Consider the following 21438-nt stretch of genomic DNA (forward strand, 5'->3'; position numbering starts at 1 on the left):
TCTCTTCCTAACATCTCTCACACACCCCTACGATCTATCACCCCCAAACTTAACCTTGACCTCCTTCTTCCCCCTCCACCGCTCAAGCAGCTCGTACCCAAACACCAAGACAATCGGTAAGCTGACTATAATTGCCGTGACCCGGCGTGCCGCGGGCTTGTACTTGGGCGGAAGCCGTATGTCGGGTGTAGGCTCTATGACGCGCGTGTGTTGGGAGAGCGCGGGGGGGATGCGGCGTGGGGTGGATGGGTAGGGGTTTGGCGGGAGGACGGGGTTGCGGGGGGATGTTGTGTGCGAGGCGGAGGAGATGGGGGATGGAGCGGGGATGGGTTTTTGCGGTAGGGGGATGGTTGTTGGTGCGGGGTGGGTTCGGGGGGTTTTGGGTTGTTGTTGTTGTTGTGGTGGTGGTGGTGGTGAGGAGGATGAGATGGGTGGTGCTTGTGCTGTTGTTGCTGGAGGAGTACCGCTATTCCTGCTCTCTAGGCTGGCTGTTTTGGTAGGCAATGTCTTGCTCAGTGTCCCCTTGGCGCGTACGGACTCGAGTATCTTGCTTGTTGCTGGTGTGACGGGCGTAAGATGTTCCGGCGCATTCTTCTTCGCAATTGTCTTCTTGTCCTTCTCTGGCGCGATAAGTTTGTCCTTGGGCGCTATAGGCTTTGTAGTTGCTTTCTTTACAGCTGGTGTTTTCTTCGCTTCTACGACTATGGTTTCCCCCGCATCTTCGGCCACTTTCTTGGGTCGTCCGCGCTTCTTGACTGCTGGTGGTTCGATGGTGGTGTTTGTCGATGACATTGTCGCAATTGTTTTTTGTTTTGCGCAATTGGCGTAATAAACAATGTCTCTAGACAACAAACGTCGAAGGGGCTGAATAAGAGTCACCAGAGGCTTGCGACACGAGGGGCAGGGTATGAACGCGGCTTCGAGGGGTAGAGCGGGAAATTTTGGGCCAGTGTTTTTGGGGCGGAGATTACAGTACAGGGATATGCGCGTATCGATAGGAGTACCGTCTAGCCATCCCTGCGTAGCGAGAAACCTCGTGTAGCCGAGTATTACATGATGTTGGTAACGACGAAGTTGCAATGCCAACTAAGCTTGACAGGCGCACTGTCTTCAATTTCACCACATTGCAAAGGACAACAGTTGGGTTGTGCTTTACGCAACCATTGCCAGAGATGTAGAAACTGCTCACAGCAGCAAGCCTGAAGCCATCAAACAGAGCCACTTCAATTATCGGTACTCTGAAAATCTTCCTCACTACTACTCGGATGTGCAGCCTCAATTCATCCGTGTCAAGCCTCTGCATGCAAAGTTGGTTTCTATACATGATTTCCTATGGTTCCAGCTTCTTCAGTATAGATGTACGTCAGGTCCTGTAATCCTGATTTGAATGCCTGATCATTACTATCGAGCAAGAAAGAAAAAATCTTTCTATGCACTCAAAGTTGAACCCACCAACATCGTACTCACTTGAGACTCTTCCATAAAGGGTAAGAAAGGTGCACCCAGGAAGAACGCGCAAACGAACAACCTTTGCAACCAAGAAAAACCTCGACCGTATTAGTAATTATATCTTTGAACATGAACATGTCAAAAAACAATAATTCAAACAAAAGCCTAATGATATTGCATCATGTCCTATGCTACCATTACCTATTATTTCGGTATCATACCGTCTCTGTCAAACTCGATAAGCAGGTTTAAGCTAAAGAAACTTGTGCTTGCTATTCTTGAGAATAATTGAAGCAAGCTAGATGTAACATATTCGTATTCCAATTTTTTTTTGTAAATTTCCAAGTTGGGTATCGAGGAGGATTCTCTAGTCGGGATGCTCTCAGCGTTTGGCTATTTCGTTGACTGTGCTAGTGCCTTTTTTCTTCTTATTAAGACATTTTTTTTGAAAAAAAAATTAACAGATGCTGATACGGCCACCATGATGAGGGCTTAAAGACATATTACAGAGAAAATTTTCTAGAATATCGAGGGTGTAACATGTCAGAGTGTAGTTGAATGTGATTTACTTGAGTACGGTGTTGATTCATTAAACACAAAATCAAAAATGATTATGAAAAATCGACATGATGGCCAGTATGAACAACCGAGCTACGATTTCACCCTAGCAATCGTTGAATACATCTCTCATCATCACGCCTGGGTATTCAACAAGCCCTTCCTAAGAATTCCATTTAGCATACCAACCGATTACACTTTCTAATTTCGCTCCTATATACGCCCCCCCCTCTAACTCTCCAAAAAAAAGCCATCTTCCCAAAATCTCACATCTTATCCGCCATACCCTCACCGCCCATCCAGACAATATACTGCTCAATACTCTTCTGCATGGCATTCGTCGACTTCTCGATCAAGCTCGTAAGCGGGGTGCTCGCCGCATGTTCACTCATAATCTTGAGATAATCATCATTGAACCCATCGTTGATGTTCATCTTGGCAACACCGCAGTCAATGCACTCGCGCAGCAGCTTCTCCTGGAAGTACTCTTTACCTGCGCCGTGGAGGACAAGGCTGACGCGGTCGCCGACTTGAGCGTGGACGCGCTTGAGGCGCTCGTAGTCGAGTTGTGGGCCTTTCGGGCCGTATTTTCCGTGGACGTTGCCGAAGGCGGGGGCCAGCCAGTTGATGCCTGTTGCGACGAATTCTTCTGCTTGCTCGGGCGTGGTGAGGATGGCTTCGAGGCCCATTTCGCTCAGGTCGCCTACGCCGTCTTCGCCGCCATCGATACGACCGGGCTCTGCTTCGGTGATGATGCCGCGCTCGTTGCAGTAGGCGACTAGTTCTTTGGTCTTCTCTAGGTTGTCGTCGTAGTGGCTCATGTCGACCATGATGCCGTCGAAGCCGTTCTTGATATCTGCGGCCTTCTTTACAATCTCGGGTGTTTGGGCGTGGTCCATGTGGAGCGCAATGGGCACGCTGGCGTTGTCTGCTGCTTCACGGGCGGCATGGACAAGAATGGCATCAGCGTATTGTACCGCCCATGGAAAGAGCTGAATAATGAGGGGAGCGCGCTTGGCTTCTGCAGCGCGAACAGATGCGAGGATTCCTTCAACGTTGTAGACGCATGTTGCGCAGATGGCGTATTTGTTTGCTGCGGCGTGTGCAACAAGCTTCACGGCTTTGTTTTGGGAGAGGTCAGGTGCCATGATAGATAGTATATATGAGAAACAGATGCTTTTGTATTGTATAGAACCAATCTACAAGTCCCAGACGTAAGACACTGGAGGAAAAGAGCACTGTGAGGTAGGATTAATGTTACAGCCCTGCCCCTCGTATGTAGTAGTTCCGGCAGCACTTCCGACATTCCGAGAGCCTGTTATGGCGGGGTTGTCGGCAATTGACTACAATATTGAACGGCGCAAACACCGATGATCCGGCCCGCTGGCCGCTCAATGGCTCCCATGTCAATTACGGGGCCTGCGGGATACTCAGTTGAGCAGCTCTTGCCGCGGCCAAGTGTTAGTTTCACCCGGTGGTCTTTGGATTTCCCGGGTTGTCCGGATTCCCCAGATAATGTGCACGAAAAAAAATAAGATACGCATGATTCGACAATGAGTCGTGCAAAAGCCTGGACTAGCATTTGCAGCATCTCCCGCTAATCTTGTTCCCGATGCATCAATTATGTGCTTGATATCCTACATTAACGCAAAAGACTGCCGAGTATTGATTAACGGAAAGCAATCCAATGTTCGCATCGACTATGCAATCTTCAAGAGGGCCGTGACGTCATACCAGATCCTAACCATCCAAATACTCATTACGTCCATATCTCAGCGTCCTCAAAAAACATAAATGTAATAGAACGTAATGCTGACCATTCAAACAAACTACTCTTCCATCTTATCCCCACCATTAACAATACCCGCATTCCCCTCTCCGAGATGTTTCAATAGCCAACTTCGCTTGAAGTATGTGTTGGGATGGACAATGGTATCCAGATCATTGTTGCTCCAGCTGCCATCGTCCTTGACCTTTTTAATTTCCTTCTTGTGACTCCATTCGAAAACGCGATTGCAAGCTACGTGGTACCTCTGCTTGACCACATCCTCCTTAACTGTCTTGAGAGTATCGCGGTCGTTAACGCCAACACGTTGGAGGAGCGTGAGCAGGTTGTCTGGTGTAAAAGTACGATATGGGCAGCCATGTGACTGTCCTGGTCCAGGGAGAGGTTCTGTAAGGAGTTTTTGGCACGAGTAAGGGGTGTAGCCGCGGCCACGACGGTTGGCGTCACCACCTACATCACCATAGGCGTGGCGGATGTTGTATTTGTATTCTTTTTGAAATTTCTCGTCTGTGATCAGCTTAAAGCTTCGCCGCCAGAATACCAGACACTCATCTAAGCTCAGGCCAATGCCTTTCAGGAATAGAGTATACTGTAGACGGCCATAGTGCTTGAGATGTGAGTTCTCGCGCAATGTCATGTGTAGGTTGCGCATGCAGAGCGGGAAATTTTGCGACAGTGTATCGATGCTGTTGGCGGTTATGGTAGAGAGGCCGTTGATATCGGCATCTGACGTTGAGTATGCGGCGTCGGGCGCTGTGAAGGATTGAGAAAGGTGTGCAAGGATGGGTGCAAGGCGGTCATCTTCGTCGAGGCGAGGAAGTGCTCGTGCTGTCAACTGTTCAGACGGTTAGCAAAATATTGAAAACAAATGCATTGAGGATGGCATACTTCAAGTGCTTCGTCTAGTTTCTTTGTAAACTCGGCCACTACCAAGCTCATCTGCTCTCGTTGCGGCACGTAAGCCATGCCCCTTCTCAGCAGGACCTTTCTCTGTGCGACGAGTTCTGGCACTCTCTCCCAGTCAACTTTGAACCACTCCTGATCGTCAGTCTTCTTGATTCCACTCGCAGCGTGTAGGTCGTCCTTCAATTCACGCTTCTCGTCCTCTTTGACCTCCTCCCACTCAAGGTTCAGACTCTTTACGAAATCCTGTCGCTCTCGTATATCATCGTCTTTGAACCGCAGTGTGAATAGCATTGTTTCTAGCCGTGAAAACCGCCGGCGGAGATCCTCTGTTGACGAAAACGCAAGCCTAAGTATGAAGTGCGAATAGTGATCCCTTCGCCTCTCTTCCTGTAGTTTCTGGCTTCTTGACGAGTCCGATCGAAGTGGCAGGTACTTGTCCAATATACTCTTCATATATTCGGCTGTCTCTTCAGGGCTCTTGTTGCGGAAACTGCATGCTTCGAGTTCGGAGAGGACTGCAATGCCCAAAGTCAGCAAATGAACCCGGTTGTTTGCGCATTGCCATGCCACTGACCCTTCAATCGGTCAATTGCCCATGTCTCAAACTCCTCGAGCGTAATTTCAGCTGTGGGTGGCAGCACATAGAAGTTCAGCCGGTGCTGGTAGTTCTGTTGCTGGAATTCTGCCTTGGCAAACTGTCGCTTCTTGTAATCAAGATTGGCACGACGCTTGGTATCGACTCGGGAATGGTCATGGCGGATCATGGTGAACTTGTAATGTTGCTGCTCTGCTACTTGGGCGAGCAAGTCAGGCAACGTGGATGCGGTATGTTAAAGTGGCAGGCGCGGTCGCGTCAACGCGTAGATTCACGCTAACCACTTAGAGCCAGCGCGCATTCCAGGTTTCTGATGGGTCATTTGACACCAGTTAATAGCCTACCGGTATGTAGTCCTGAATGGCACAATGTTAAAGCTATTTCGCCTCGTGCGCAAATATATAAGTAGCGAATTGTATCGGTTCTATCAAGTCTATGTTCATTCCATTCCAACTCTATGCGCGATACATCAACGTCCCGATGCACGCTTGCTGTCGGCACACCACTCAGCCCAGCAAGTCGCCCAAAGCGTTGACGTATGCCGTGGGAACTGTCGGCGCTCCCTCAGCTAGGAAGTCTTCCTTCTTGCTGACACCGGTCAGCACAGCCAGCGTACCTCCCAACTTGCCGTCTATGCCAAACTGAATGTCGGTGTTCAGTCTGTCTCCTATCATACAAGTTCTACTGCGATCGAATTTGAATTTGCCTTCTACAGCATCCATCATAGCCTGGCTCGGCTTACCCAGAGAAAGTGGTGCCCTTCCAATCGCCCTCTCAAGCGCAGCACCAGAAGAGCCTGCACCTGGGAACAGAGTGTGCGACATTGGGAGCGTGCTATCAATGTTTGTAGCAAGGTAAATAGCCCCACGCTGTAGGTACTGAAAGGCGATTGCGGTCTTCAGGTAGTTGGAGTGAAAGTCTAGCCCACTGAGCACGATACCAACGTCTGGATCAAGAAGGGTGCCGTTCGCAATGGCATCGAAATCTTCTGGCTGGCGGATATCGCGACGGTATGCCGGGTCTGTACCACCAATGTAGGGGACGCCTTCAGATTCGAGCTCCTGTTCCACGCCAGACTCGCCTAACACAAACACTTTGTTCTTCGGACCGGGCAACTTCAGAATGCGGGCAATGTATACGGCAGCACTATAGGACGAACCAAAGACTTCGTCCTGTGGTGTTGTCAGCTGGTGTTCATCCCTTGGAATCGCGCATACTACGTACCACATTGGCGGGTATTCCCAGTTTATCAAACTTCTTTTTGTAGTCGGCACGCGACTTTGTGCTGTTGTTGGTAACGAAGACGAGCTGCTTGCCTGGTAATACTTATTAGATTTCCTAACCCTCCTGGGAATACGGCAAACGTACCTTTACTCCTTAGCATCTCAAGTGTCTCGGGAACCTTGTCAAACAAATGATCGCCGGACCAGAGAACGCCTATCCTTTGCCACAATCAGCAAACCGCCACATGCTGCACAACACTGCCACCAAATAGTTGGTGCGTACCATCGCAGTCAAAGAGGAAGACCTTGGTGTTGTTGAGTATGATGTGATTGACTAGAGTGGGGTGGTTTGGGACATACGTCAAATCTGTCCAGGAAGCCGTCGATGGCGGCCTTGTCGCCGGAGAGAAACTGAGGACTTGCCATTACGGTCAGAATTCTGTCTTCTTGTACAAGTTATTGCAGCGCGTTGAAGTGCTAATAGGAGAATGATCTGGAGGAAGATGACAATAGTGGGGTGCTTGGCATGCGCCTTGCAGTCAATTCGGAACGAAACCGACAGTTCCGATGGTCAAAAAGGTGCTTATTTTTTTATTTCATCATTCGTTGATACATTCTACATGGCTCTTGGTCTCGTATGTCTCTTCACAGTCTGGATCGATCCAGTCAATCTACAATAATCTTCTTCTCCAGCTCCTCGTAGTTCTCGAAGAAGCTATCGAACAAGTTCACGGCGTGCTCGACGTCATGCGCACCACCCGTCTCACGGATACTGTGCATGCTGAGCTGAGGATTGCCCAGATCAAGGGTGCGAGCACCCATGGCTGCTGAGAGCATGGGACCAATTGTGCTGCCACACGACGAGTCGTTGCGAACAACGAAAAGTTGAAGTGGAACTCCTTCTTTGGTCGACGACAAATTGTAGGAAGCGGGTTTCGCACGACGCGCCGCCTCCTGGAGCAAGACAATACCTGGCGTGTTAGTGGCATAACGGGCATTGGCATTGATCTTGATGACCGTTCCCTTGTTCATCTCGGGCCTATGTTGAGACTCGTACTTGGCGGGGTAGTTGGGGTGGACTGAATGAGCCATGTCGGCGGACACGAGGAAAGATGTTGCCAAGGTTTGCTCAAACGCGGTAGCAGTATCGGCCTCCACCTTATCATACGACTTGTCAGAGTTGCTCTCGGACGCGGGCAGGACACTTAGACGGCGGATAACGGCAGGCAAAAGGTTGGAGTCAGCGCCTTGGGCTGTCTGTGAGCCAATTTCCTCATGGTCAAAGCATGCGATGAGTCGAATAATGGAATCCTTCTCCAACGCCGATGGAGAGGAAAGACTCTTGATGAGTCCCTCAACACTGCAGTAGGTCATCATGAGGTTGTCCAGACGCGGGGAGAAGATGAGCTCGTTGTTCAGACCACCGATGACTGATTTTTGTGTGTCGTACAGAACCATCTCGAAGTCGACAATATCGCTGGCTTCTGCGCCTGCCTCCTCGGCGATGATATCGACAATGTAGGGGTGATGCCTAGCAGTTGGAGCGGCGAGCGGCTCGAATGAACCCTCAGCGTCTGCGTCCTTGGTCTCTTCCTTGGTCTCTTCAGTCTTGCCCTGGCGGTTCAGCTCTGCTGCAACCAGACCAGTGATGGGGAACAGCTGTGTCTCCTTGTTGAATTGGAAGTTCTCCTGACGATCCAGGTGAATTGCCAGTGTGGGTATTCTCAGAATGGGTCGGTCCACCTTGACCAGGCGCTGCTCGATGTTGCCATCCTTTGTCCGCACCATAGCCCGACCAGCAATGCTGAGGTCGCGATCGAACCAAGTATGCCAGAGCCCGCCACCGTACGTTTCGCAGGCTACTTGGAGGAAGCCGTCGCTCTGTCGCTTAGAAACGGGCTTGATGCGCAGACAGGGCGAATCCGTATGAGCGCCGATCATGGCAATGGGATTTCCTGGCTTCCATTTCTGGCCGATGGCGAAGGCGACGATGGAGGAGGTGTTACGGGTGAGGTAGTATTTGCCACCGGGCTGAAGGGTGGGTGCCCATGAGTCTCGTTCCTGGGGTTTCTGGTCAGGATATATGCAGGGGCTGGAAGGAGGGGCAATTGCAGACTTGCCTTGATCTGCTTGAAGCCGGCCTTCTCCAGTCGTTCCTTTGCTGACTTGACAGCATGGAATGCTATGGATGGTTAGCACGTGTCAATGGCTGGGTCATTGCATCCATCATACGCGTGGGCGAGGCATTCACAAAGGAGAGAAAGTCCTCTGCAGCTTGGAGAGAGGGCTTGGAGCTCATTGTTCGATGGATGCGCAACAGACGAAAAGGAGGTCGTGGTGCAATAGAAGAGGCAAAGGGAGTGAGGTGCAGTAGTGTGGTTTGCAGCTTTAGATGTGGCACGATAGGCATTGGACCGCCGGGGCTACGTACATAGTAGGGACAGGCAGGGCGGCGGGCGGTGTGTGGGGTATCGACGTATCGACGTATCGACGAGAGGCCGCGGCAGGCGGGCGGGACTAACCCAGTTGGGCGGGCGGGCTCTCATTGGACGAGAGGCAGCGTCAACGCGTGCGAAGAACATCAAAACAGCGACAAGCCAAACATGGGAGGCACGACGAGGTGGCTCCTGCCCTCGCGCACCATCGCGGCTGCCTCTGCTTTTGTGTATGAGGTTGGAAGGTGCTTCAGCCAGTGTGTTTGCATCTTCACGTCCCCAACCACCCTCGTTTTGCCTAGATGCACCCTGTGGCTGTCCATTGTTAGCTTCCCGCCCCTCGCTCGTTGCCTGCGCCCGCTACGCTACCGCCGCCGCCGCTCGTTGCTCCCCCAGCCAACTCGCGGCTGTCCAGCATCCAAGCCCCGACCCGCAACCACAACAAGGTCACCGCCGACACCCCACCCGTTGCGCGCCAACCACCACAACCACAACCGCCATACTGATCCGATGCGCACTGATCCTGCATAACGTCACTCCTCTTGTTCGCACCCGTGTGCGCAAAAACTCCGTCTTGTTGGCCAAAGAGGTGGATAAACAACCAAGGGGCAGCCATCTGTCGCAACAAGACGACTCTCACCTCACCGCCGCACTCACCTCACCCCTCTCGCCTTCACCTTCATTCCTAGACCATCCTTACTCGGAAGAGCATACGGTCTTGAATCCGCCGCCTTTGACGTGTCTCACCCCGCAACGTCTTTGTTGCCCTGCTTGGTATACAATAACAACAACGACAACAACGACAACAACAACAACCACCCGCACCACCTCAGCTCCCACAACCCGGCGCACTCATCACAATGGCACGAGGCCAGCTAAGCGACGCAGCTACGGCAAATATACAGTCCGAAGACGACATCGCAACACCGACGCTGATTTCCCCGCCCGAGTCCAAAACACCACCGACCGCTTCCCACAAGCGCAGCCAGTCCTTCCCCACCAAAAGACTCAGTCGCAACTCGGAACCAATAGATCCCACAGCTTTGTCAAAAGCGCTTGGACATATTGAACAGGCTGGCCGTGTGCGAGAACGGACACCAACAGCAAGCCCCAGCCGAAAGCGCCCGCGGATGTACGGTGATAGGTGAGACTGCTACGCTGAAGCTGCAACCGCGCGTGTTACTAAATTTTTGCTCAGATTTATCCCAAACCGCGCAGGCCAGGATCTTCAGGCAAGCTTCAATCTACTCCACGATGACGCATCTCCAGCGACACCGTCCAAGGCTAGGCGGACTCCCCACAACGAGCTGCACTTTCAGAAGAGTAAGGACAACCACAGTGTTTCATGCGATCCATGGCTGACTAGGTCATAGCTGAAGAAGCCAACCGCACATATTCCGCCGTACTCCGACAAGAAATGTTTGAGGGCTCAGTGCCTCAAGCTTTACCCCAAAGTTTGTCGCCGACTGACAGTGGCAATATGAGGGGCGCAGGACGCTCACATACTCCTCCAGCGAGGACTACCGCCTCGCTACCGCCCCCTTCAGGGACTCCATCTACCCCGCACAAGAACCTCTTTTCCTACTCAGGCCAGCCAACACCGTCACGAACGCCTTCGAGTCGGCACGGTGTACTCAACCTCAATGCTCGATCAGATCTTTACAGTTTATCCCCCATCAAGTACAGCAGTCAACGTATGCTGCTTAGCCCTCAACGTCAAGCTCGCGCGGTTTCCAAAGTACCGTACAAAGTTCTAGATGCGCCGGATCTAGCAGACGATTTCTATCTCAACCTAGTAGATTGGGGCAGCCAAAATACTTTAGGCGTAGGCCTTGGGTCATGTGTATACATGTGGAATTCGAGCAGTGGTCGCGTTACCAAGCTGTGTGAGCTTGCCGATGATTCTGTCACCAGCGTGAACTGGATACAACGTGTAAGTCTCGTACAGAGTGTATAATTTACATGCGCGCTAATACAATCCAGGGCTCACATATTGCTGTTGGCACAAATCGAGGCCAAGTGCAAATATGGGACGCACAGACTCAGCGCCGCCTTCGTACCATGACTGGCCACACTGCTCGTGTTGGGGCCCTTGCATGGAACGAGCACATTCTCACTTCTGGATCCAGGGATCGCACCATCTACCACCGAGACGTCCGGCAACCAGAACAATGGCTTCGCAAGCTTGTAGGCCACAAGCAAGAAGTCTGCGGGCTAAAATGGAACCAAGAAGACGGTCAACTCGCTTCCGGAGGCAACGACAACAAGCTCATGGTGTGGGAAAAGCTCAACGCAGAGCCTACTTTCAAGTGGAGTGAGCATCAAGCTGCTGTCAAAGCAATTGCTTGGAGTCCGCATCAGCGGGGTCTCCTGGCCAGCGGTGGTGGTACGGCAGACCGAACAATCAAGTTCTGGAACACGCTCATATCCTCAAACGGCCCGTCAGCTTCAGCTCTTGCATCTGCATCAGCGGCTGCATCAGCAGCTGCGACCACCAACATCCCACTTTCACCCACAGCACCAGCAAACCTTATCAACAGTCTCGATACTGGTAGCCAAGTATGCAACCTCGCATGGTCCAAGAACAGCAACGAAATCGTTTCCACCCATGGATACAGCCAAAACCAAATTATTGTTTGGAAGTACCCAAGCATGCAGCAAGTAGTTTCGCTTACCGGCCACACTTACCGTGTACTTTACCTGGCTATGAGTCCAGATGGCCAGGTAATTGTTACTGGCGCTGGTGACGAGACGCTTCGCTTCTGGAATGCTTTCAAGAAGAAGGAGCGCACTGGAGGCTTGAGTAGTATGGACAGTTGGGGCGTCATTCGTTGAACTGTTTCATCTGCTCTCGACTATCTTTGCTAATCTTTTGTGGTAGGGCTGTCACCGCAGCACCTCATCCAGACTCGACCCTACGAACAGGTCATATTCCGTTCAAGAGTCCAGCACCGACGCATACGTGCAGAATATCACAGCCAGTTATCGCTGAGATATTCTGCTTAGACCGGTGCTTGCAGTCCATCTCCTTGCTTTCTATTTTGACTTTAGCGGCATCTGTATGGTTACGACCAAATCTTTTTCGACATTTTCTCACGAGCATGGGCGGCGTTCCGGGCGTTTATTTTCGGTGGCTCGATACCACGGCATTATTGTTATCTCCAGACGGCGTTCGAGACGGCAGGGGTGCACTTTTGCAACCCCAGGTATTGGTGAAGAGGGGGATCCGTACCATCTAGAGGCGTCATGGGAAGGTCATCTGGGCACATCTGAAGGGGCTATTTTGTCTGCATTTGCTTCATTGGGCTTGGTTATGGGCTGAAGCTGGAGTTCAAAGGCGTATTTTCCAGCGATTTGCCCTTGGGTTTGGCAGCTCCGTGCTGTTCTGGCCTCGACTTTCTTCATGATCATGATTGTACTATAGTAGCTTAGCAATATCATGAGAAGAATATTGTGAACTTTACTGTTATTTAGTGTGCATTATATGTGAGAAGTGAAGGTCATTCTGCGTGTGTTGGCTTGGTGAGAGAAAAAAAGATCGAATCAATGTTCATTGCTATGTATAAAAATAAACAATACCATTACCAAAACCTGTTCAACACCCCTAACTGCACAGTCCGCAGCCTCCCCCGATTAGGATAACAATCGTCCCAAGGATCATCCACGCAAACCTGTCCCCGCCCTCTTACTTACGCGTCAACCCCGCAATCTCACCACACATGACGTCCACGACACAAGTACCCGGGCCACCATACCCCGGATCTCGGCGGACTCGCAATGCAGAGTTGATCAAACGGACAGGCTGGGAAGGGAGCCCAGCACAGACGCGGTTTGCCGGAGTGGGCTGAAGCAGCGCGGTAAAGAGTTGTTGGTTAAGGTTTAGGTTTAAGAGAAAAAAAGTTAATCACAGCTCTGGTTTAGGTTTTGTTAGTTACTAGCTTCCTAACTACATTTTTTTTCTTCTGGTTATTTGGCGAAGAACGTTGTTGTTGTTGTTGATAGAAGGAAAGGAGGAGGAGATCATCTTACACTCAGGACTGGTTTTTCACCACCGCATTTCTCGTAACATTGTAGTTTGGCGTTGTTGGCGCAGTAGCATCCTTCGGGGAAGGATTGGATACAGACTACTTCTGGGCACTGGCACTCTGTGGGGTCTGGTTCTGGGACGACTTCTCGCGGCGGGCAGGTCTGATACTTTGGTAGTTCGCCGCCGCATTTTTCGTAGCAGTTTTTCTTTGCGGTATTGTTGCAGTAGCAGGAGTCAGGCCAGGAGTCTAGGCAGACGACGGGTTCGCAGACGCAGGTAGACGGGGATGTAGGTGTGGGTGTAGGTGTTGACACGGGCGTTGGTGCTGCTTCTTGTGGTGCGCGTACCGCTATGCTTCGAGGAGGGCAGGTATCGTATGTTGGAGGAGTTCCGCCGCATTTTTCATAGCATGCTTTTTTCGCGTCGTTGGCGCAGTAGCAGGAGTCGGGCCAGGAGTCTAGGCAGACGACGGGTTCGCAAGTGCATGCTGCTTGTAGGTCGCGAGCTACCAATGCAAGGACACTTCCCAAGAAGGGCAGAATAAGGAAAAGCAACTTCATGTTCGAGATTAGTATTAATACTAAGTTGCTTCTGGATGTGCGATGAGGGTAGTGATTATGTAGCATCGCATGGGACATTCGTACCCGGCATTTATACATCAAGAGTATAGACCACGACCCTCAATATCGCACTTTCCGTTTAATCAACAAAGCATAGATGACATCCTTCTCACACCGCACGCCAAGCTGACCTCCACAAGTTCCGATTGGTGTGCAGACACTAACTTTTGGACTTTGCTCACGTCCCCGAAATTACCTTTTCGCGTGACGAACATCACATCTCGGCTTACTACTAGATTCACCGTCTTGGCAGCACTGTTTTTGCGTACGTAGCTGGAATTTGCCATGCTCCTTGGCAATCGAACACGCAGCTTTTAGCAGACTTGGAATATGCTGCTGTTCGTTGTAGGGATAATACGAGACATCCAACACTTAATTTTTGCACAGACTCCCGTCCTCTCGTAAGCAAGTAAGCAGAGTCAGCCAACCAATGGTTTACTTATTTCAACAGTGTTTCCATAGTAAATCAAAAATCGTCTTAAGAAAGGAGAACATAGCAAATGGTTCGTCGTCAAGCGACTATACCAAGACAGGTAAGCGATTTTGTGGATATGCAGGTGTGTTGGTTGGTTGCCGCAGTGGGGTTGCTGATCATGCAAGCAATATTTTCGGGTCCCAGAACCCCTATCCCCGGTCCTATACTACGTTCCAAGCCCCATTTATTATGTCGTCAATTCAGCTGAACGCCAACTCTTCGTTTGCGTTGAAGATGGCAACTTACATCATAGAATACGAGACTTTGTGCATGGGTATCTGTGAAACAAGAACGCAAGCCGGATGGTTGTTCATTACGTACGCCTTCTGAGCCTTTTACTCACCGCCGGGCTTCAGGTTTCCAACGGTTCGATGGCCCGGTGTGGTGCTGTCACTAGTCAGGCTTACAGATTTCGTACTTATGACTATGAATGCGACGTAGTAGTAAGTCCCTTCCAGTCAGCTGCGCCAGACGCCCTGGATCAATCCAATTAGAACACGATAGGCAAAATATACAATAAAATAATGTGAGCTTGCACAGGAGTCAAAAGGCTCCATAGTGGCTGACAGCGCTGGCGCCAAGTTCAAGGTCCACTGTCCTCGCGTCGGTTTCTATCGGTTCCTATGTGTTGTGCAACACAATAAGTTTTGGTGGGTGTTACACAACTCATATTGGCTGAACGCTTTTTGCTTGGTACAGCCCAGGTAAGATAGTCTGATATAAGCAAAAAGAAAAAAACGTCAAGCTGCAAATGGCAATACTGTCTATTGCGATTCTGAGTGGAGCAGAAAAGAGCTAGAAGAGTGAAGTGATCAGGAATTCCAAAGAAATCTAGGTTCCAGGTAGGCTACTCCGAGCTTTCCATGCTATCACTTGTTGGTGAAGGGAACATCCAGTTCCGAAAAAGTGCTCAGGTCCAAAGTCAACGCCAATGTGGTTCCCAGGGGTATATATCTCGAATACAATCAACAGTCCTCATATCTGGACATAATTAATAACAGCAACATCACCGATTACGATCAACGTCTTCGGGCGGAGATCGTTGAAAACCAGTAGTGTTCCGAACAGCGTCGAATCCACGCCATACTACGGTAGAAACAGACGAAGCTAACTCTCTCAGTGAGGAAACAGGACTTCGGTACGAGTCATCCCGCGTCCAACCAGCCTCTACATCGTCAGTTGGTCGGGGGCTAGTTTGTGCTGATCCGGGCGTCGGTACGGGTCGCGAAGCTGAAGGGGACATATCATGACTCTCAGCTGCTTGCGTCTGCACATCTTCACCGCCAGTAGGAGGCTGGGACGAGCGTGTTGGTGACGCTGACTGCAGTTGGTCATGGCGCCAGCTCAACGAACGTACGACATCGCCTTTGCAAATAGGGCATGTCCTCCGACGAGTGACGAGCCAAGGGGTACTACACACGTCAGACTAGTCCGTGGACAAACAAATGATGGAAAACTTACATGCAATCCGCATGAAACTCGTGGCCACAGGGTAAACTCATGACTTGGCTGACGCCATCGACATACTCTTCTAGACAAACGACGCATTCTTTCTGACGCCCGCCGTAGCGCCGTCTCCAGGCCGCTAGCCCTGACTCGCGTTTCTCTTGTTCGCGACCACGGGGGCCATGCTGCATGGACGACGAAGCGCCCGGGACGTCAGAATCCGATGAAGAACGCGAACGAGAGTCGAGAGACCTAGATCTAGAGGGCAGTGGTTGTAGTAGAGGGGTGGTTGGAGAATCGGCAGGCAGGCTTGCGGCAGAGGAAGAAGGAGAATCGCTAATGGTCTGATAAGTCCTGACAGGAAGACGCTCAACGACAGATTTAGGCGCTCGCCACCGGCGGCGTCGTATGCGAGATCGAAGAAGAAGAAGCACATATACGACGGTCAAAGTAACCAGTGGACTAACAACAAGCACAAGAAGAGTGTCGAAGAAAGGGCTACTCGAGACATTTGTCGGAGTAAGTGTGACCCAAAGTCCTTTGTGTTGCACTTGTGTGTTGATGTACTCATCGCTTGTAGGCAACTCGTTTCCATTTGAAATGGCTGCCATAGATGTTGGGTCCGCTGCTTTCTGACCTTCGTTGGCAGATGTCTGAGGAAGAGTATTAGGAACACGCCAATCTTGCCCACCAATCTTAGCATCGTTCGAACCCTTTTCAAGTATCGAAGAAGGAGCCACGCTCTTCGTCTTTATAGGCTTATCGTCGTTGTCCAAACTCTCCATCTCCAGCCATTCAACATTGCCGTCAGTTGGTGGTCGTCGGCTCTCAGCTTTGTGTGCGTTTTCACTGGAACCAGCCCTGAACAAAGCCATGAACGAGTGCAGCCAGCCTGTTTGGAACGTGGCAGTTGTTCCTTTGGGGGTCTTCTGATTGTACTTTTTATTATGAGCTGCAGGCCTTGACTCCTTCTGGGTGTAGTTTTGAGAATTTTGAGCGGCACCCGTGAGTACACGTTCGTTCGGTATGAGAGAAGATAAAAGATGGGCGGTCGTATGCGACGTGAAAAGAGACGGGATAGTGATGTTGGAGGTGTCACCTTTGGCGTACATCCTCACGAGCGCGCCGCCGCGAACATCATCACCCACAATGACAGCTATCCCACCACGCGACTGTGCCCACTGCACTTTGGCCAAGAAACCACAGCCCCCTCGCTTGAGAAGCACGATCTTGCCTATGATCTCTGCGCTCTCTTGAAGTGACTGGATATCAGCGTGAAGACCTCCTGGCTGTGCGTGCGCCTTGGAGCCATGGGGCTGCAAATGATCGTCTGTACCATCATCTGTGACGATGTCATCAGATGAATCGTGTCTGCTCTCGGGAACTCCATCCTTCGGGGTAACATCCTTGCCCAAAATGGTGTTCCTGAGTTTGTTTTTGGCGTTTGCGGTCGTTTGCGGGGTGGTAATAAAATCATCGCCGTTGTCGTGCCAGCCAGGTACATCGCTGCAGCCCAACTCGCCCTCCGCACCTATGGTATCGTCATCAAAGCCACTACCAACCCACAGAGCGCCGCTTAAGCCTTCCTTGGGCAGCGAAGGACCGAATGCGGCAGGCCGAGCGAGGAAGAAAGTCGAGTTGTCGTCGGTTAGGCTGATAATGGCAGACGGCGGGAATAGCGAGCCTGGGGAAGCAAACGAGAACAGGGCTTTGAAGCCGCCGGAACTTGAAGTGGATGTAAACCTCCCCTGCTCAGCATCCACAGAATTCCCTAAAACCATGTACAGGACGATGGTGAAAGCCGCAAGGCTCGTAGAGAGCGACACTATCAGGCGGAGTGGTCGCATGCTTGCGGTAGTTGTCGGATAGACGCAAGCTCGGAGGAAAGAAGCAGCAGCACGCGCTGGAAATCTAGCAGAGGAAATGCATGGACTGATATAAGCCAGCTGGGCGTGGTGTGATCTCTGTTGACTGTCACGAGGCGCAAGTTGAGGGCGGGGAGCGTGGACTACTGGATGACGCGGTACCAACAGTGGCGGGGAGACTGGGCCACTTTGCACAGTCGGGGTCGGGAGAAGGATCAACGCACAAGGAAGAAAAAGAAAAAAGTGATCAGGAAGCGGCACAGTGGATATGTGAAATATAGTAGGTAAGGCGGCTAGCGAAGAGCCGAAAGGCACCGTTTCACGGATCGCAAGCGGATGCTAACAGCAGCCCAACATGATGTCGCAATGGATGGGGGAAGGCGCTAGGGCGATCGGTCACGGGCGCATGTGACGATCACGCCCCTCAAGGTCAGAGCTAGAACCTACCACAATTGGGATCTAGGACTGATAGAGCCAATCGGTCTTCTTTTTCTTCCAACTACTTAGAACCTGTTCCTATAATTATTTTGCTTTGTAATGTCGATAAATGTATTTGCATCTGAAAAAAAAAACATTACTTCAAAAGAATGACGAATGAGGAAACCAGTACTTTACACTATCAGAAGATTAAGTTATCGTGGTTTCGCGAGAGCCTGTGTACTACTTGGATGCAGCTTAATGCGGGTTATTCTAGCATTCAGCATACATATTACACTACATGTGTCACGATACTCCGAACTTAGCCCAGGAAGGGCCACGTTCGGAGACCCGTTGGGGACCCCTTCGGCTAGAAGGACCAGAAGGGCCACAATCACGTGCGCAGGGTACATAGCTCCCATCCGAGCCCAGGGCAACTCCTCAAAAATTCGCCTTGATTCAACCCTAGCCAATATTTCTATCGCTGCCCGCGAAAAATCTCAAAAATTGACTACCTTGCAAGGCAAGGGTTGCTTGACATCGAGTAAGCATCATGTGAGCCATGGATCTTGGTTTTTGGGTAACCGTCTGCAAACTACACCCACTGTCATGAATTTAGCTCCAATACTCGTTGGATTATACCTGCGCATAAAGCAAAGTTATTTGTAATCTCTATTGGTAATCAATCTTACTGTAACACGTCGTTGAACCCAATTATTAGACATTGACGGCACAAATTTCGCATCGTATGATAGTAGTAAGCAGGAATAGAGCAACCGAGACGAGCTACCAAAGCGATTACAGATGCCCCCTATACGTTTCATCGATGCGTCCTAGAGTTTTACAGCAGAATACAGAGGTTGGCATCTCATTCGTGGTCGCTATCTCTAATTCCAAAAGGCATGCTACACCTCAAAGATGCATTCATACACATGTCGCTGCGTTCAAGGCCGCAATTATCCGCGGGAAATTGAGTTTGGAAATTTACACATACTTTGCATGGGTCACTCTGCATGACAAGGTCGAACGCAGCATGTCGGTGTGTGGTCAGTTTGTGCTGTGTTGTGTATATAGTTGCGTCTCTGCCTCCTTCATCCATCTTATTTATTTCCATTGTTACTACCGTATTCCGAGCCTTCCAGCCCAACAAATCTGATCTGCATCTCGCGATGTTAAAAAGTCAAAGAACTCTTTTGGTCGTGGCCTTATCCATCACACATTATGTGGAGGCAAGCAAGCTGCAAGATAGAAGCGTTGATCTGCCCGTTGCCGAACACGTCGTTCCTATTCGTCGTCTATCCTCTTCTTCTTCTCAGCTCTCTGGCCGAGACGAACTTCTCTCAAGCAACGACATCGCTGTTTCAGGGCGAACTGCTGGCTTGCGTAATACCCGCGATATTTTTGGAGTCGACGTCCAGGTCGGAGACCAAGTATCTACTCTGATTTTCAACACAGGGGTTCCATTTACTTTGGTCTTCGCTCCAGGGTTTCAATGCTTAGACACCGATGGGAACAAGTTGTAAGTACCCCAAGCTGGAAGCTGCTTCTACGCACTACGCCCATCTAATTACTATTTGGTGTTGTTATACAGTAAACCGGATACGTGCCCATTCACTGCCCACGATACCGCCAGTTTCTCCGGAGGCAAGATAGATGGCCCAATTCTGAATCTTACTTATGGAGATGGGACTGGTGCTTCAGGCCCACGAGGTTACGAAAAGGTCAGCTTGGCTGGAATTCATATTGATCGACAGGAGATCGCCATCTGCAACCGTGCTGTAGAACAGGATTGGACAACAAAGCCAGTGGGTGGTTTCGTGGGTCTGTCAAGCACCACCATAGCATCTCTTTATCGTCCTGACCGTTTCCAGGGTTTTCATTTCCAAACACCGATACTCAGCAGCTAAAGGCAAACTACTCATATGTCAGTATTCTACTTTTCAGAAATCAGTAGTCGACCCGCTTTATTGACCTCTTTCGTAGACACCGTGGATTTTCACAGCTTATGAACAAGGGTTGATTTATCCACCCGTTTTCTCTGTCGCCTTGAACCCTGTTTACAAGCGCTCAGTCGATTTTGCCAATAATGGTGCACTAGCTATTGGCGGCCTGCCACCAAACGTACCAACTACTGGATCATGGGCAATTACACCAGTGGTCAGCGATTTTGAGGACAAAGTAATCCGATACTGGACCATCATACCGGATGGCTTTACAGTAAAGTCGAAAGAGTTAGTATTCTTATAAACAGTGCATTTTGGTCACCTGTGAACTGACTAGTTGTAAAAAAGAAATCCGCGTGGCAAGTTTGTGCCATGGACTGAACAAGCGGGATACATTCCTGGACTTCGACGACTGCAGGTTGCCTCCAGTATTTGGGGCATCAACCTTCCAAAACCATATGTTGACGAGATCTACAAGTCTATTGATCCAGCCCCTTACCAAACAAAGGACGGGAGTTGGGTGGCTAACTGCAATGTACGTGTGCACATCAAATGAATAACGTGACAACTGGGTGTTAATACAGATTCCAGGCTTCTTATACGGATGCAAGTGTACGAATAGGAGGCGTGGATCTTTTGATCGATCGTTACTCGGTTATCACTTCACAGTTTGGAGACGATCTTGAACCGGGCCAGTGTTTCCTTGGTGTATACCCAGGCGGCTACTCTCTTGGAGCCAATTTCCTCAGGAGTGTTCTAGCAGTGCATGACATGACTAAAGGGAAGGAAAGAATGCTATTTAAGCAACGGGTGCTTCGGTTGCTTGAAAACTAAATTGCGACGAAGTAGTCGAGACATGGGACAGGATTGTGCGACAGGCGTCGACGTGTAACAGCTACTTGGCATAGAACAACTGCTATCAGGCTTTACCAGCGCCCCACACATTTCAATGCGTTAAATGCTACAATTTTTCACAAAACAGCGTATGCGAAAAACATTTGCCTGATGCATGTTGAAGAGTCCGCATACTAGAGAAGTAGTGTATCCCAAGCTAGACCTTGGCTGTAGCTTCAGCTGCAGATCAAGGTTACTTCCTGGAGGATCTTCATGTGACAATATTTAGCAAGTAGACACATGAATACCGGTAATAATGAATCAACAAAATCTTTGAAATGTGCTCAAGGGTTCGGATAGAAGCCATTTACCATGTATGTGACTATGGCTACTACATATTATAGCAGGAGGGGTATCCGGAAGTAACAGATTCGATATCACTTGTAGGCCACAATGTGAAGGAACCGTATTGCGGCTACCAGTCATGAATGATCTACGGGTGCCCTTTCTTCGCCTTGTTTGAAACCGTCTTTGAGATATCATCGTCGCATCAACATGGGTACTTGTGTGGCAAGCGCCACCTTCAAATCAGGTAGTGATTACATGCACTTTGGACGTACCTGCTGACTTCATTGTTGATATGTAGCCTTTTTTCATCCATTTCATTTTCTATTCTCTTTTTTAACTCCACCTCTCACGCACACAGTTCATCTCCAAACAACACCCACAACCAACTTGTACAATCATTTCACAATCCCTATCTCTAGCTCTACTATCACCAGACCTCAAATACTTTGCTACCAGCCCTAGTTCATCAACCTATCGCCTTTGCTGTTGCCTTCTCCTCCCTGCCTCTTCT

At 50.1% G+C, this 21438-nt stretch overlaps 6 protein-coding genes across 6 annotated transcripts; 2 read left to right on the top strand and 4 right to left on the bottom strand.

Moving 5' to 3' along the window:
- Nucleotides 1-22: 22 nt before the first annotated feature.
- PSV08DRAFT_392779 (uncharacterized protein) lies at nt 23-818 on the bottom strand. The gene has a single exon (XM_014228579.2). It carries the CDS (start codon nt 790-792, stop codon nt 28-30), a length of 765 nt encoding a protein of 254 aa, XP_014084054.1. The 5' UTR covers nt 793-818; the 3' UTR covers nt 23-27.
- Nucleotides 819-2273: 1455 nt separating this feature from the next.
- On the bottom strand, nt 2274-8816 carry PSV08DRAFT_372197 (aspartyl aminopeptidase; the record flags this gene model as incomplete). The annotated part of the gene is made up of 11 exons (XM_014228583.2): nt 2274-3183; nt 4039-4628; nt 4682-5214; nt 5274-5469; nt 5831-6466; nt 6519-6610; nt 6663-6731; nt 6772-6775; nt 7193-8578; nt 8638-8699; nt 8750-8816. The coding sequence occupies 11 exons, from the start codon at nt 8814-8816 to the stop codon at nt 2274-2276; spliced, it is 4545 nt and encodes a 1514-aa protein (XP_014084058.2).
- A 996-nt stretch (nt 8817-9812) lies between these two features.
- On the top strand, nt 9813-11787 carry PSV08DRAFT_182705 (WD40-repeat-containing domain protein; the record flags this gene model as incomplete). Its single annotated transcript, XM_014228584.1, has 4 exons — nt 9813-10096; nt 10151-10275; nt 10326-10885; nt 10936-11787. 4 exons carry the CDS (start codon nt 9813-9815, stop codon nt 11785-11787), a joined length of 1821 nt encoding a protein of 606 aa, XP_014084059.1.
- Nucleotides 11788-12500: 713 nt separating this feature from the next.
- PSV08DRAFT_48636 (uncharacterized protein) lies at nt 12501-13591 on the bottom strand. The gene is made up of 2 exons (XM_014228585.2): nt 12982-13591; nt 12501-12864 (listed from the first exon to the last, which is right to left on the bottom strand). The coding sequence occupies exons 1-2, from the start codon at nt 13537-13539 to the stop codon at nt 12853-12855; spliced, it is 570 nt and encodes a 189-aa protein (XP_014084060.1). The 5' UTR covers nt 13540-13591; the 3' UTR covers nt 12501-12852.
- Nucleotides 13592-14819: 1228 nt separating this feature from the next.
- On the bottom strand, nt 14820-17425 carry PSV08DRAFT_205138 (uncharacterized protein). The gene is made up of 2 exons (XM_014228586.2): nt 15536-17425; nt 14820-15486 (listed from the first exon to the last, which is right to left on the bottom strand). Exons 1-2 carry the CDS (start codon nt 17365-17367, stop codon nt 15081-15083), a joined length of 2238 nt encoding a protein of 745 aa, XP_014084061.1. The 5' UTR covers nt 17368-17425; the 3' UTR covers nt 14820-15080.
- Nucleotides 17426-18971: 1546 nt separating this feature from the next.
- PSV08DRAFT_353024 (aspartic peptidase domain-containing protein) lies at nt 18972-20579 on the top strand (the record flags this gene model as incomplete). The annotated part of the gene is made up of 6 exons (XM_014228587.2): nt 18972-19321; nt 19394-19623; nt 19674-19726; nt 19786-20033; nt 20094-20280; nt 20337-20579. 6 exons carry the CDS (start codon nt 18972-18974, stop codon nt 20577-20579), a joined length of 1311 nt encoding a protein of 436 aa, XP_014084062.2.
- Between the last annotated feature and the right edge of the window lie 859 nt (nt 20580-21438).

The sequence above is a fragment of the Bipolaris maydis genome (assembly GCF_028858645.1).
Source record: "Bipolaris maydis strain C4 unplaced genomic scaffold PSV08scaffold_9, whole genome shotgun sequence".
Taxonomy (NCBI): Eukaryota; Fungi; Ascomycota; class Dothideomycetes; order Pleosporales; family Pleosporaceae; genus Bipolaris; species Bipolaris maydis.

What these genes read in the sequence shown, in the direction of transcription:
- PSV08DRAFT_392779 (XM_014228579.2), bottom strand. Translation starts at nt 792, where the DNA reads ATGTCATCGACAAACACCACCATCGAACCACCAGCAGTCAAGAAGCGC.
- PSV08DRAFT_48636 (XM_014228585.2), bottom strand. Translation starts at nt 13,539, where the DNA reads ATGAAGTTGCTTTTCCTTATTCTGCCCTTCTTGGGAAGTGTCCTTGCA.
- PSV08DRAFT_205138 (XM_014228586.2), bottom strand. Translation starts at nt 17,367, where the DNA reads ATGCGACCACTCCGCCTGATAGTGTCGCTCTCTACGAGCCTTGCGGCT. An exon ending in GAGTTTCATGCGGATTGCAT is followed by an intron (nt 15,487 to 15,535) that starts GTAAGTTTTCCA and finishes TGACGTGTGTAG; the next exon opens with TACCCCTTGGCTCGTCACTC.